The sequence below is a fragment of the Armigeres subalbatus genome, chromosome 2 (assembly GCF_024139115.2).
Source record: "Armigeres subalbatus isolate Guangzhou_Male chromosome 2, GZ_Asu_2, whole genome shotgun sequence".
Taxonomy (NCBI): domain Eukaryota; kingdom Metazoa; phylum Arthropoda; class Insecta; order Diptera; family Culicidae; genus Armigeres; species Armigeres subalbatus.
Window position 1 is genome coordinate 435,126,828 of NC_085140.1, and position 13,884 is coordinate 435,140,711.

At 43.6% G+C, this 13,884-nt stretch overlaps 1 protein-coding gene across 1 annotated transcript; it reads right to left on the reverse strand.

Moving 5' to 3' along the window:
* Window positions 1–332: 332 nt before the first annotated feature.
* LOC134213596 (G-protein coupled receptor 143-like) lies at window positions 333–8,677 on the reverse strand. The gene is made up of 5 exons (XM_062692799.1): window positions 7,501–8,677; window positions 1,305–1,726; window positions 910–1,237; window positions 732–839; window positions 333–670 (listed from the first exon to the last, which is right to left on the reverse strand). The coding sequence occupies exons 1-5, from the start codon at window positions 7,648–7,650 to the stop codon at window positions 506–508; spliced, it is 1,173 nt and encodes a 390-aa protein (XP_062548783.1). The 5' UTR covers window positions 7,651–8,677; the 3' UTR covers window positions 333–505.
* Window positions 8,678–13,884: the final 5,207 nt, after the last annotated feature.

Genomic DNA, 13,884 nt, shown 5'->3' on the forward strand with positions numbered 1-13,884 from the left:
AAAACGTGGAGAGACTCCGAATTAAATCTTCAAGGGATTCCGAAGCAAATCGTCAAAGGATTCTGAAACAAATCGTCAAGGAATTCCGAAGCAAATCTTTGTCTTCCGCTCATTTTATTATGATAGAGTGAATATGGAAGATAACACTTTTGTCTTCAAATTTTTCAGTAATTCATTATGCTATATATGTTGAAAATTGATATCACTGCTAACTAACTTTTCAAATCCTAGGGGGAGCTTATTTTTTCTAGGGAGGGCTAAGTCCCCTTTTATTTACACCAATGAACTTAACCAATAGTTTGCTTTTGTCATCATCGAAATAATCTAAAGAGACCTGTCCAATAATCGAACTATTATTGAATTGAACAAAAAAAAAGGAAATTCATAAACGTTGTCATATAAATAAATTCTAAACACTATTATAGTAAATGACATAACTTCTAATCTTAAACAATAGTTTGTGTGTTTATAACAAAGCTGATAGTCTTTCGAATATCCTGAGTAACTAAACCATCGAACAGGAATTGATACTTCGTGTTGGATGTGGTGTCAGACCGATGGAAGATTCCTGGTGCAGCACATGCGAAGATGGCGGTGATTCCGTTTTGAAGATTTGTGACTGAAGCAGCGGTGTTGCCTCTGATGCTCCCTGGGAGTGACGATTTCGGCGCTGGAAATTGTAAAAACATTTTACTAACTTGGGGCGGTAATCTAATTAAAAAGATAAAAACCGTATTTTCAGCTCCTGCATTATCTTCATGGCGTCGTAATCGCCAACCGCAGTTCCACCTCTGGTACACCAATGAGTTTAGAAAAGCTTGTAGTGGGTTCGTTATAGCCTGCAAATTGAAAAAAAAACAACTGAAGGAGTACAAATATACAATTCAACAAAAGTTAATCAAACCTCACCATAACGTACCAAACGGTTACGATCGTTTGGAATGGTAACGAGAACCACATGGTCCACAGAATGACACCATTGATTAGGTTCGGTAACCAGCACACGTAAAACACGAAGTTAATTAGAGAGAATTTCATTTTAAATTTGGTCATGAGATCGCGCTCTGTCGAAGTCAGTTGACTGAAGCGGGCCACCAGTTGCCGGTCGACCTGCTTTGTAGCCGTGAAGTACAGCACCGGATTGACCACCATAACGGCGACCATCGGTCCATACGTTGTTATATAGTTGGGGAGTATTCGCAGATATGCGCTACCAATGTCGTGCACACTGTGGCAGCTGTAATTAGAAATCAAACGATCAGCTCGCATGTCATCAACCCGCCCATATCGAATGTCACTCTTACTCAGCATCCGGAACGTAGAGCACCGTCAATCCGGTCGCCGTTAGCACCGCCGATATGCTCCACACGTACAGGTGGTAGGTACGCAGAGCCACTCCTGAGCCGCCCAGTTGCCGCCGAATGTTGATCGCATAGCACAGCGTCCAAAGCCACGTGCACATGTAGAAATACTGAATCCACGCCGAAGAAACGGCACAGAAAATGACGTTGGTGGTGTCATCGTTGTCACTGTCCGGTGGAAGTACATTTTGTATATACTTCCACAAAGCGGACCGGAGGAACACCCCTAGCGAGGCGCACAGATCGGCTACTGCAAGCCACACGATAATACTGCGTCCGGTGCAGTGGTTCGTGAGGGAGATGGAACCCGGTCGGCGGCGACGTCCGTACCGTCCGTTCGGGGGATCATCATCGCGAATCCAAATCTGGAATAAGATTGAAAAATGTGTGGTACAAATAATCACAAGTAACATTCGTGTTTTTGATGGCAGTCATAGTACCCCGGAGTAAGTGGGTACTATGACTGCCGATGAATCGATTAATGTTTTTAATGATAACAATGTTCTAGAAAGATGAAGCAGGACTATCAACGAATTTATCCGAAACAAAAATATTTGGAATCAAAACAATTAGCACCATGCTAATGCTATTGCTTGATCATGACTGTAAACTTCCGGGAAAAACTATTATTTATGTGGAAGTCCAATAGTTTGAGCAGTTAAACAATTGTGTGAAATCGGAAACGATTTAAAAGTTTTAATTAAAGCCAAAATATGCAATTTTCACTTGCCCTTGAGTTTTAACATACATGGGGCAAGTTGGACATATTTGAACAACATTTTCGATAGAGCAATATCCCTTTTGTTACCGACAAAAAACACCCTTTCGTTACCGACAGGGTACCCGGGTACCCACGGATTTAAAATGATCATAACATTGTCAGTTTTTCACCGATTTTGACGGTTTTGGTTGCTACGGATGCAGGAACTTACCCGCTATTCGATACATGTTACATAGAACCGATCGGTCTACCTGGTTACCGGAATTCCGGATAAACTGGGCCAAGACCCAAAGTATGTATAAATCGAAGATATATATTCAACCAAATGAAGATTTTTTGCGTCATGACTAATAAACTTCGTTGGAAATTTAAAGAATATAACATAACTACGTTACAGAACCATCTTAAGATTAAATCCCGGAACGGTTATTCCGGAAACAGGTTCCCGTGGGGCCTAAAGTGGCCACAAACTCATTCTGATGAAACACTGGCAATATGGGTATCATAATTCTTGAAATTGTTTCGGAAGCATGATCTGATAAGTAATTGGGCCATATGATGGTTTGACAACGAACCGGTCATTTTGGAAAAGGTTCCCGTCGAGCCAAAAGTCGAGTCATTCTCAAACAGGTTTCCGTGGGGCCCCTCATTTAGAAGAAACTCTTGCTATCTTCTTTTTCCGTTATGTCTTGTCAAAAAGACTTAAACATTCTTGACGGGTACTCAGAAATGATTTATAATGAACCACAGGCGCTGTAAGTATCATTGGTGTTTGCTGAATAATTTACAAAAATAAAAAGAACGACTAAAGTTTTCAAAAAATTTTGTGGAGGCAGAATGGGTCAAAAACGTGACAAAAGCGGGACGTGATAAAATCGGGTCAAAAATGTGATAAAGTCGGAGGTAGATAAAATCGGGGAGTGACAAAATCGGGTCAACACTGTGACAATTTTCACTTCTCTCTTCTCTTTTCTTTCACTTCACTTTTCATTTTTCTCTTTCCATTTTTTACATTCCACTTCTCACTGCTCACTTCTCACTATTCACTCCTCACTTGTCATTCGACCCAATAACCGTTCGGCCTAACCTTAATGATTACCCAACATCAGTCCCATCTTCTTGGAAAAACATGTTTCCGAAAATACTCCATGAATTTTGATGCCAGGGTGTCTTCTAAATGAGTTTGTGGCCACTAAAGGCCTTTCGGGAACTTGTTCTAGGATGACTGTACCGGTTGATATCCATCCTATGGTTTCAACTTTATGGATAACATATTTCCGAAACAACTCCAAGAGATTTGATACCCATATTGCCAGGGTTTATTCTAAATGAGTTTTTGGCCCCTACGAGCCCTCCGGGAACCTGTTCCAGAATGACCGTTTCGGTTCATATCCATTAGAGTGGCCCAAGCTTATATGGAAAAAGTGAAAAGTCTGGAATTTCAAACCTTGCACCCTTAAATGACAGTTTGGGGGTCCCAGAAGCTCCCCTGAAAATTTTAGCTCATTCGGTCCAGTGGTTGGCGTGCGCAAATGGCTCAAAGTTTGTATGGGAAAAGTGATCCAAATGTATGCGGAAACGCAACCGTTTCAGTTTTTTGCTTCTAGGTGGCGCTGTAGTCGACGGATTCCTGTTGTGGACAAAATGTAGAACCTTTTTTATATAAGGAAGCGACTGGTGAAGACCGGATGTAAATCCCTTTGAAATTGGCCAGACGCCAGAAAATTGCGAGATTAAACATCGAACAATATCCCGGATGTGTTTTTCTACTAAAAAAAAAAGATCCACCCCTTATTCACCCCCTCCCTCTCTAGCTACACTACTGTACAGAGTACAGAAAGTATTTACCAATCGGATAAAAATTCGCGAGATTGCGTGATAATCATGCATTTAATTTCGCACGGCACCGAATACGCCTGCATCGCCGCCGCAATGGTCGGTGGTCGTGGTACGTTGCTCTCATTTTAAACACCCCTGGGGGACACGCTCGAAACCCTCGACTTTGGATGCTTATAACTTGGCCAATTTCAAAGGGATTTACATCCGGTCTTCACCAGTCGCTTCCTTATAAAAAAAGGTTCTACATTTTGTCCACAACAGGAATCCGTCGACTACAGCGCCACCTAGAAGCAAAAAACTGAAACGGTTGCGTTTCCGCATACATTTGGATCACTTTTCCCATACAAACTTTGAGCCATTTGCGCACGCCAACCACTGGACCGAATGAGCTGGAATTTTCAGGGGAGCTTCTGGGACCCCCAAACTGTCATTTAAGGGTGCAAGGTTTGAAATTCAGGATTTCATGCATTTTGGGCTAGTCTAATATCCATCCTATGATCTCAACTCAACTACATGAATAATATGTTTCAGGAACAATTCCAAGAATTTTGATTCTCACATTGCCAGGGTTTATTCTAAATGAATTTTTGGTCACTTTAGGCCCTCCGAGAAACTGTTCAAGAATGACCATTCCGGTTGATATTCATCATATGGTCTCAACTACATGGAAAACATGTTTCCAGAACAATTCCAAGAATTTTGATACCCATATTGCCAGGGTTTATTCTAAATGAGTTTTTGGCCCCTACGGACCCTCCGGGAACCTATGGAAGGAACAGCAGAACGATCGCGCGATCGGCCGAAATATTGTGTTGTGCATTGCGCGGCCGGTAATAAAGCTAATCAGTTCGGTGCGTGATTTCTCTTGTTTCGGACAGCAGAACGATCGCGCGATCGGCCGAAGTAGGGGAAATGTTCCGATCTCCATCTCACTGTACATATATCCATCTCATCGATAAACAAAGAAATACGGCACCAAATTCGTCGCTTTTTTTGTCAACATGCGGGTTCACTGCTGAAAAAAATCACAAAAATTATAAACAAACCAAATTCCTTTCCATTGCTTTGTTTTTGATGGGATGGAAATAGGAGCTATGAGATGAAGTGGCAAACCGTTCCCCTATTGTGTTCTGCATTGCGCGGCCGGTAATAAGTGTAGCCATCGGACAAGTAAGTGCAGTGCGTGTTTTAGTCGTCGGGAAAGAAATAAAATATCTATCTTGTGTTCGGTGGCTCATGCACATGTCGCGCGCGGTCGAAAAAAGCGCGTTCTTCAATAGTTTGATGTAGCCATCGAGTACATGAGTGCTACGCTTCCGTGCGGTCGTCCAAAACGCGATACTCCTCAGTTTTCATATGCCACCGGGCGTGGATATTTTAAATTTAAACTCGTATTAGTGTTATTTCCCATCCCATAGATCGCATCGCTTACCAAAGTGAATCCAGATAAATTATCCTTTGTAACTTAAATGATATCCTATCCCAAGACAATCGTGGAGATGCAGAGGTATACTCGGTCTCTAGTAGCAACGAGAGTCGGACTAACAATCCTTCCATTCCTATATGACCGCAAGGACGTGGCCGGCGCCGTTATTGACTTTAAATATTTGAGCTTCCGAAACGTGTACATTGAGAATGGAAAGCTAATTCCAAGGCCCATTCATTGTGTTCTCTGCAGGGAATCAATATTCGAGCAACGCCTAACAATATACCCTTTGTCGTCAACAGAGTTTGTTACTGACAAACGCACCTCGCAACAAGCCTTTGTCCGAACCCAATATTTAATTTTTCCGAAAATACGATGCTAAATTTGTAATCATAGTTAGATTCTCGAATATTTCCATAAAAGCAGAATCTATGGTAGCTTAAAACCGTGATTTGCTGTAAAGATAATGCAAACTAACGGGATGAAAAGTTAGCATCAAAATTGTCTTCTTTTATGTTGCTGAACAAAAAATCGGATCTTTGTCATTATTATCTCCAACAAAAACAAAGCTTTGTCATTTGTTCTCTTTTATCGCTTGTTTCGTATGCGCATCCAAGAAAAAATGATTCCTTGGTTCTCTGTACAATTTCGCAAGTTCTAGTCAATCACGGAGTAGCAACTACGAATTGTGCGGTCATAATGCTCATGCTCTTAGATCATTTAGCATATATTATATGGCATTGAACTGTGAAAAAATGAAAGTATTTGATCATTCTTAGGAGAAGTTGTTCAAATTTTGCGTGGGAGGGTCAAAACACACAAACCGTCCTGCAGAACAAATACGGTTATTAATCCAAAAACCCAGATTAATCCACCTAGCGGCGATGATGCCTTTCTCGTACATCATAAAATGTACTGAAAAAATCACATAAGAAAGGTCAAAAAAAGCACTTTAGGGGAATAGATCGCATGTTTTCTACCATTTTGCATGTTTTTGCATTAATTACTATGCATTCCCACCATCCTTCAATTTTTTTTTTTCGATTTTGAAATTTTTTTCCATGGGAAAAACAATAATTTTTCAATAATGTCCGATCGGGCCAATTTTCAATAGTAAACAATGGGACCGCATTCCCCGTCGAATGCAACTTGTTGCGAGTAAATCGGGTAATGCTAAGTTCTAAAAAGTGTGTCTACAAAATTTGTACACATACATACATACACACACGGACGGAAAGGGGTCCTCGTCAAGGCTGGGGCAGGCGTAGGCACCGCGTCAGCAAGTCCCTCTGTGTGTTGGCGAATAGACCCTATCGCAGCGAGGTCAATTTGGGGTGCACGCGGCATCATCATTCTTGATACCAGTCGTGCAGAGGGAAGCAGGCGCGAAGTCGACCCTTCCCACGTTCCGAGGGCGTTGGGCGTGGTAAGGCCACCTGGAAAGCCGGCAATGCGCTGGCACGATACCATGGTGTTCTTCTAAAAAAGCGAGTTACGATGTTCGGTGCTGCAAGGACATGCAGCTAACCTCGAGGGTGCGTTGTGCACTGGCCCCCCTTTAAAGCATTACTTTCTGGTTGTACCGAAGGGACTATGAGCTTGGCGGCAATGGAAGCGGTTTAGCGGGTCGGCGATGTCCTGCCTCCCTCGTTTGCTGTTGGAGGTGGTCCCTAACCCCGCACTTCCTGGACAACCTAGGATGTCTGTTGAGCAGATTCCCCTTCCATTGCTTAGGAAGAAAAAAAACACACACACACATACATACGCACATACAGACATCACCCCGATTCGTCGAACTGAGTCGATCGGTATATAATACTATGGGTCTCCGGGCCTTCTAACAAAAGTTGTTTTTTGGAGTAGTCCTATAGCCTTTCGGTACAACTTTGTTGTAGGAGAAAGGCAAAAATAAATCACAACACAACGATCATTTGTCTAGAGAGGATCTATACCAAAAATACGCTAGAACAAAATTAACTTTGGTTTTCGATGAAACAGGTGTGAAACAGTGTGCAATAATAATCAATTGCAGTATACAAGAACATTTTAATTTGGGTTACATTTTATGTAAAATAGCAACATTAACACCATCTTAGTCGGCCATTCAATGAACACAAATTACCTATAAAAATCACTTTCTGCAAGCTACGCACCTGATAGATGGCACCGGATATCCCCAGCACCGACGAAACAATGCAAACCACTATGTACCCGTCGGTGTTGAACTCGGACATAAGCTTCACTGCCGGTGGCGATCGTATTCGATTGTGGCAGCAGAATGTTTGTATCGTGGGATCTGCCATTGTACGTCCTCACACTCTATCCCGTACGTGTAGGTAGTCAAGACACGGTCTATTTTCTTCACATCCACTCCAGGGCAATGACCTTAGGCACACAGTGACACAGACACTAGCTTCCGTGATCCATTACATTATCCAGGCGGAAGTCACAAAACCATAACTAGCGATCGCCCGATCCATCGGTAACTGCTGCATTTCATCTAAACTTTGGTTCTAATCCGTTCGTTCGTCAATTCAATCCGGCTGCAATCGACGAATTCTTCTTGATGGTAGCACTGAAATCTTCACTCACAGCTTATCATCAGGAGATTTTGCCTGCCCAGGCTAACAGTCCAACGATTCATCTCAGCGCACTTATCGCTGTTAATTCCCACAATACCCACCAAAAAAATTAACACTGATCAAACACATCTTCCTGCTCCACGCGTACGGAACGCTTCGGAAGCCCCATTAATTGTGTGCTTCTTATCTCGCTCGGAGCTATAAGGGAGACCACACTCACTGTTCCATCAGAAGTCGCGCGTTCACGGCGTCGATAAACATGTGCCACCCACTGCGGCAGGTATCGAAGTCACTGCCTTCAGGTCCAATATCTCACGTTTTCTGACTCACGACTAAGCTGAACCGATTACTAAGCCGAGACGATCCTAAATCTGCACTGTTTATTGCCGGCAACGACGAGCACTTGTGCATCTATCAACGACGTGACGCCGCATACCCACCGGCGATCACTGATAAGACAATTTTCGTGTTTTGTTTTTGCCTCCATAATCGAGTCTCATGACATTGAATAGGAAATGAAAATACAGTGCATTTAAACACTGATAACGTTCCGCTACTACTTTTATTAATGTGTACTATTGAGCTAGCAATTTGTTGCGGATGGTCGTCGTCGTCGTCATTGATCTTCCTGAACCGCTTCGACGCGTGGTTCGATGACGACAGAAGACAGGACAGGAATCGAATCAGACCATGTGGTCGTCAGACGTGAAGGCACAACCAACCGGTTAATTCTCATCCCTACTCCTACTACAACAGCACTACTCGGCAAACTATTGCCTAGTGATGCATGCCCGTTGGTATGCGTTGTCTGTGGGAAAACACGTGAAGCCGCAAAAGTGCGGTTAAGGCTCTTCGAAACAAAGTGCTTCCACATGCATTGAGCCGTTCCTTTTTTTTGTGGGTTCAGGCAGTAGAGAGAATGATGCATTATCATCCAATTTGGTTAGAGTGAACTTTTGTCACATTCTATATTTCCGGTTTGCTACTTTGGTAAGAACAATTCAGCATACACGCTCAATTAAAGCATTTTGAATTAACGCATAATTTCTGAAAAATCAACAAACACAATATATTACAACAATTAATGTAAAATAAAAAAACAAGAAAAATACACGATTTTGCAAAAACCGCAAAATTTTGCGCATAGGTAAAGTCTAAAGAGCCTTCTCCAGAGAGTAATCCACGTACAGAAGAAATAATATGTTCTAACAACAAAACAAATGAATTGTTATGAAATTCGATAATTTTTGTGTAAAATGCCTAGACATTCTGAATCAACAATTTGACGCCACACTACACGGTTCGAGGCCACATCTCCCCATCCCCGGTTGCGCCTCACGCTCGTGAAGACGTTCTGTACCTGGTCAACCCACCTTGCTCGCTGTGCTTCCTTTTTATAGAGGAATGAAGGCAAATCTGCAAACAGACATCTGAAATTATCACTCAGGGAGTGGGGTTCACAGATGGCAGACCCACAAAACCCACCCAAGTAGCGGAAGCTTACTTGAGTTATCCTCTCTGCTAATACCCTGGTCCCCCAGGAACTGCCTCATAGCATTACTTCTGGGGGATGGGCAGTACTTAATGTACTCGCTCATTCACGCTTACACAGGCACTCATCCCATATGAGGCTTACTTGGGTGCTCTCTCTAACATACCCTCTGACACACCATGACACTCTTTTTGACGCACCATATGAGTCTTGGATGCAAGCTGCAGGCAATCTGAGTGGTTTCAGTCGAAAATGCGTTGCACTTCTCCACCGCTTGGTACATCCTCTGGATAAGGGTATCCGGGGTGAGTCTTGACCTCAAACATCTAGCATTGCTCTTCTTTCGACGTCGAAACGAGGACATACGAACAGTATGTGTTCTCCAGTTTCATCAACACCGCGGTCAGTTCTACGTCGGGAATCGACTCCCCGTAGACCTCTAAGGTTAAGTCCATAATACCGGGCCCAGTATTGAACCTTAATTGCGGAACTCCTGCGGTAATAGGAACGGTTCTCTGACCGGCATCGGCAGGCTTTGGAATTTTCACTCATATGAATAAAAATCGAGGATTGATCCAAACAGCGAAGTGCAATTTTTCCATGTTCTCCTTTGAGCAAGTGTTCTCACCAGGGAATCAATATTCGAGCAACGCCTAACAATATACCCCTTGTCGTCAACAGAGATTGTTACTGACAAACGCAAATCGCAACAAGCCTTTGTCAGAACCCAAACACAATATGACAAGAATCATTTGGCTTGCATGCTCTGATATTTCCGAAAATACGATGCTAATTTTGTAATCATAGTTAGATTCTCGAATATTTCTATAAAAGCAGAATCTATGGTACCTTTAAATCGAGATTTGCTATAAAGATAATGCAAAATAACGGGATGAAAGGTTAGCATCAAAATTGTCTTCTTTTTTGTTGCTAACAAATAATTTCGGACAAAAACAAAGCTTTGTCGTTGGTTCTCTTTTGTCGCTTGTTTCGTATGCGCATTAAAAAAAAATGATTCCCTGGTTCTCACACAATATTTTATACGGATAGAAAGACGGGCGATAAACACGCGAGCGCCGGCATTCCGGATAATTTACTTTTGGGCATTCAAATTCTCCACCACGCCACTTCTCCTGATAAGTTTTAAAAGCATACTCACAAAAATGTAAGTCCGCGGCGGGATTCGAACCCAAAACAATTTCAAAATGTGTAGAGCGCCCACTATAACCCCACCACCACACGAACCGATTGAAAGCAAATAGAAAAACTGCTGTATTAAACCTACTTCTTAGGGGCCGTACACATATTATGTAAGCACTTTGGGGGGGGGTTGCTCTGTCGTTCTCTTACGCACCATATAAATAAACAATCATTTGTATGAAAAAAATCTTACGTAGGGGCAGGGGGGTCGAAAATCCTTGAAAAATTGCATACCTAATATGTGTACGACCCCTTATGGTGGCGCATCGTCGTATGCAATCAGTTTTGAGAAGCAAAGTAAGCAGCATTTGATTTTCGCGAAACATGGGAAGAGGGATAACAATTTTTCGCACCATCGCTTGTGCCGGAGTTTATCGCACTGTAATTTATCCGGATGAAATGGATGGTGGAGCGATCTGTTGTCCCGTGAGTGAGTGAGAAATCCGAACCCTGGGCATCGGTCTCTTATAATAGTTCACGGTTCTGGAAATAGCTTTCCAAATTTCGGTACAGGCCCACCGGCAGGCTTAGCTGGTGTATCGAGAGCATCCCAGTGTTTGCGCTGTTGAATGCGTTCTTCACATCAAGTGTCACTAACGCACAGTATCGAATACCACGCCTTTTCTGTTGGATCACTATCTCGGCGGTCTTTACTACCGAGTTAAGGACACTCCTCACGGAATCCAAGTTTCAAAGTGCTCGCGTTTTCGGGGGCACACCACTCGATACGGAGGCGGCGCACAACTGTCATTTTTGTTGATTTAGCTTTGCTGCGTCGCAGCATGCGTGAAATAATAAAAAATGACAATTGTGTGTTGCTTTTGTATCGAGTAATGTGCCCCCGAAAACGCGAGCACTTTGAAAATTGTATTCCGTGAGGAGTAACCTTAACAGCGTCCAAAGTGAACTTACCCTTGCAAAAACCGAACTGATTGCTTGACAGGCCGTTCTTACCCTCTGAGCCTGTTTAGGATGATCCTCTCTATCAACTTGCTCGTCGTGTCAATAAGACAGATTGGTTTATGCACCGATGCATCGCGATGGGTCGCCCGGCGGCTTCCCGGCCTTCGGCAACAACACCAATTTCTGCCTTTTTCATCTATCGGGGACTCTACACTCATCTAGGCATCTCTGCATAGCTAGCCTGACCCTTTTAGGGTTTGCTATGATTGCAGCCTGGAGAGCGCTGTTCGGAACTCCATCAGACCCTGGAGCAAGCCCTGGAGCTTTGTTCGTTAGCAGAGCCACCGCGAGTATCTCTTCGTTCGTCACCGCACCCATATTGCCTTGCGGTGCAGGAGTCCAGGGACTTGTGGCTCGGTATAATCCTCGCCAACCTATCCGGGGACCGTTCGGGGGGTGAAGAGCTCCCTTTGGTCTTGACCATCACTATCCTGTAGGCGTTACCCTACGAATTTGCGTTGGCTCCTTCACATAGGTTGTCGAAACATGCTCTCTTACTGCTGGAAAGGCCAGTTTCGCAGCTCGAAACACTTCGCTGCGGTCCCCTCGTTCATCATCGGTGTGGGCACGTTGCATCCTTCGTCTAGGCTTGAGGCAGGTTGAACGAAGGGCCATTTCTCGGCATGGTGGTGTCACACGCGCGTGATAGGACAGCTACCAACGCATCCCCGCTTAGACCTTCAGTGTTGGCTTCCAGTTCCAGTGCCGCGGAAACTTCGCTGTCGAAGCGATTGGTTCTCCACTCACGGACCTGACAGGGATCCCCGGACCTCGGATGTTGCACGCCACAGTTGATCTTAAAGCGAATTGCTATATGATCACTATGGGTATAACCGTCGTCCACCCTCCAGTCTAAGTCTGGTGCCAGACCAGGACTGACAAACGTTACGTCAATCCATGACTCGACCCCGTTTCTTCAGAACGTGCACTGCGTCGAGCTTCGCTAGCGCCTCTAGTAACGCTTGACCCCTTCGATTGGTGCAGCGACTGCCCTCCACTGCCCAAGCATTCAAATCTCCTGCTATGACGACCGGCTTACGACCCACTAGGTCAGAAGATAGCCTATCGATCATCTGGTTGAACTGTTCTAATGGCCACCTTGGTGGGGCATAGCAGCTACAATAGAACACACCATTGATCTTGACTATCGCAATCTCAACAGAGGAGTGTACTACCTCTTGGATCGGGTACCGTCCCGTCGTGCAAATAGCCGCCATCCTAGACCCGTCCGCCACCCAATTGCCGTTATCGACAGGGACGTTGTACAGGTCGGACAGGAGGGCGACATCGGTCCTCGACTCCGAGACCAACTGCCACAGCAGCTGCCAGTCGTTGCAAGCACGCTAACTTTCTCAAAGGCAACGTGCTTGCACCAAGTGGTGCCTCGCCAAATATCAATGGCTGGCCCCGTCAATTTAGAGTTCTACTTCTATGAGCACTTTCACGGGTATTAACTGCTAGCTTTAATTACCAATTTTTGCCGGCTCACTGCAGTGCTAACGAAAAATGTATTCCATTATTAGAAATTGTAAGCATATAGAATAGGTTTTGTTTCGCCCCTAAACAAAGTAAAGCTGTAAAGGCGTAAATCGTTTCTTGATATTACGGTTCATGTGAAAAACTCATGATCTTTTTGCAGAGTAAGTTTGGAAAATTAGAAGTAGGGAATGAAATAAAATACTCTCCCTCCATTGCGGATTAACATGACATGACTTGATAGTTTGTCCTACTTTCTTAAACAATATTTTCAAAATCTTACAGCGCAAGTGCCTGTAAAAACTCATGATCACGTGGAATTTCCTTAATAAAAGTATGCCTGAGACAAGAACAAATAGTGCTAGTACACATATTACGTATGCCCTTATGCGGGGAGAAGGCATCTGTCGTTTTACTTATTTATAAATAAAAAATCATTTGTATGTAAGAAATCTTACATGAAGGGAGGGGGGGTTGGATGTTGAAGAACCCAGAAATAACGCTTACGTAATAAAGGGGCCGTCCACAAAGTACGTCACGCTTCTAGAGGGGAGGGGGGTTACGAGCAGCGTGACGACTCATACAAAAATTTTAGAAATTCAATACAAAAAGTGTGACGAAGGGGGGAGGGGGAGGTCGAAAATCGCTAATTTTTGCGTGACGTACTTTATGGATTTCAGACAATTTTCAGATTATGTCGCACCATTGTATTGGGGCAAATGAGAAGTAGAAGGATAAGTGAGAACGTATTGTGCGTTGCTGTATTTATCAAAATTGATAGGCAAGACCGAAACGACCAGCGTCAGTAAAACCGAAATAACTGG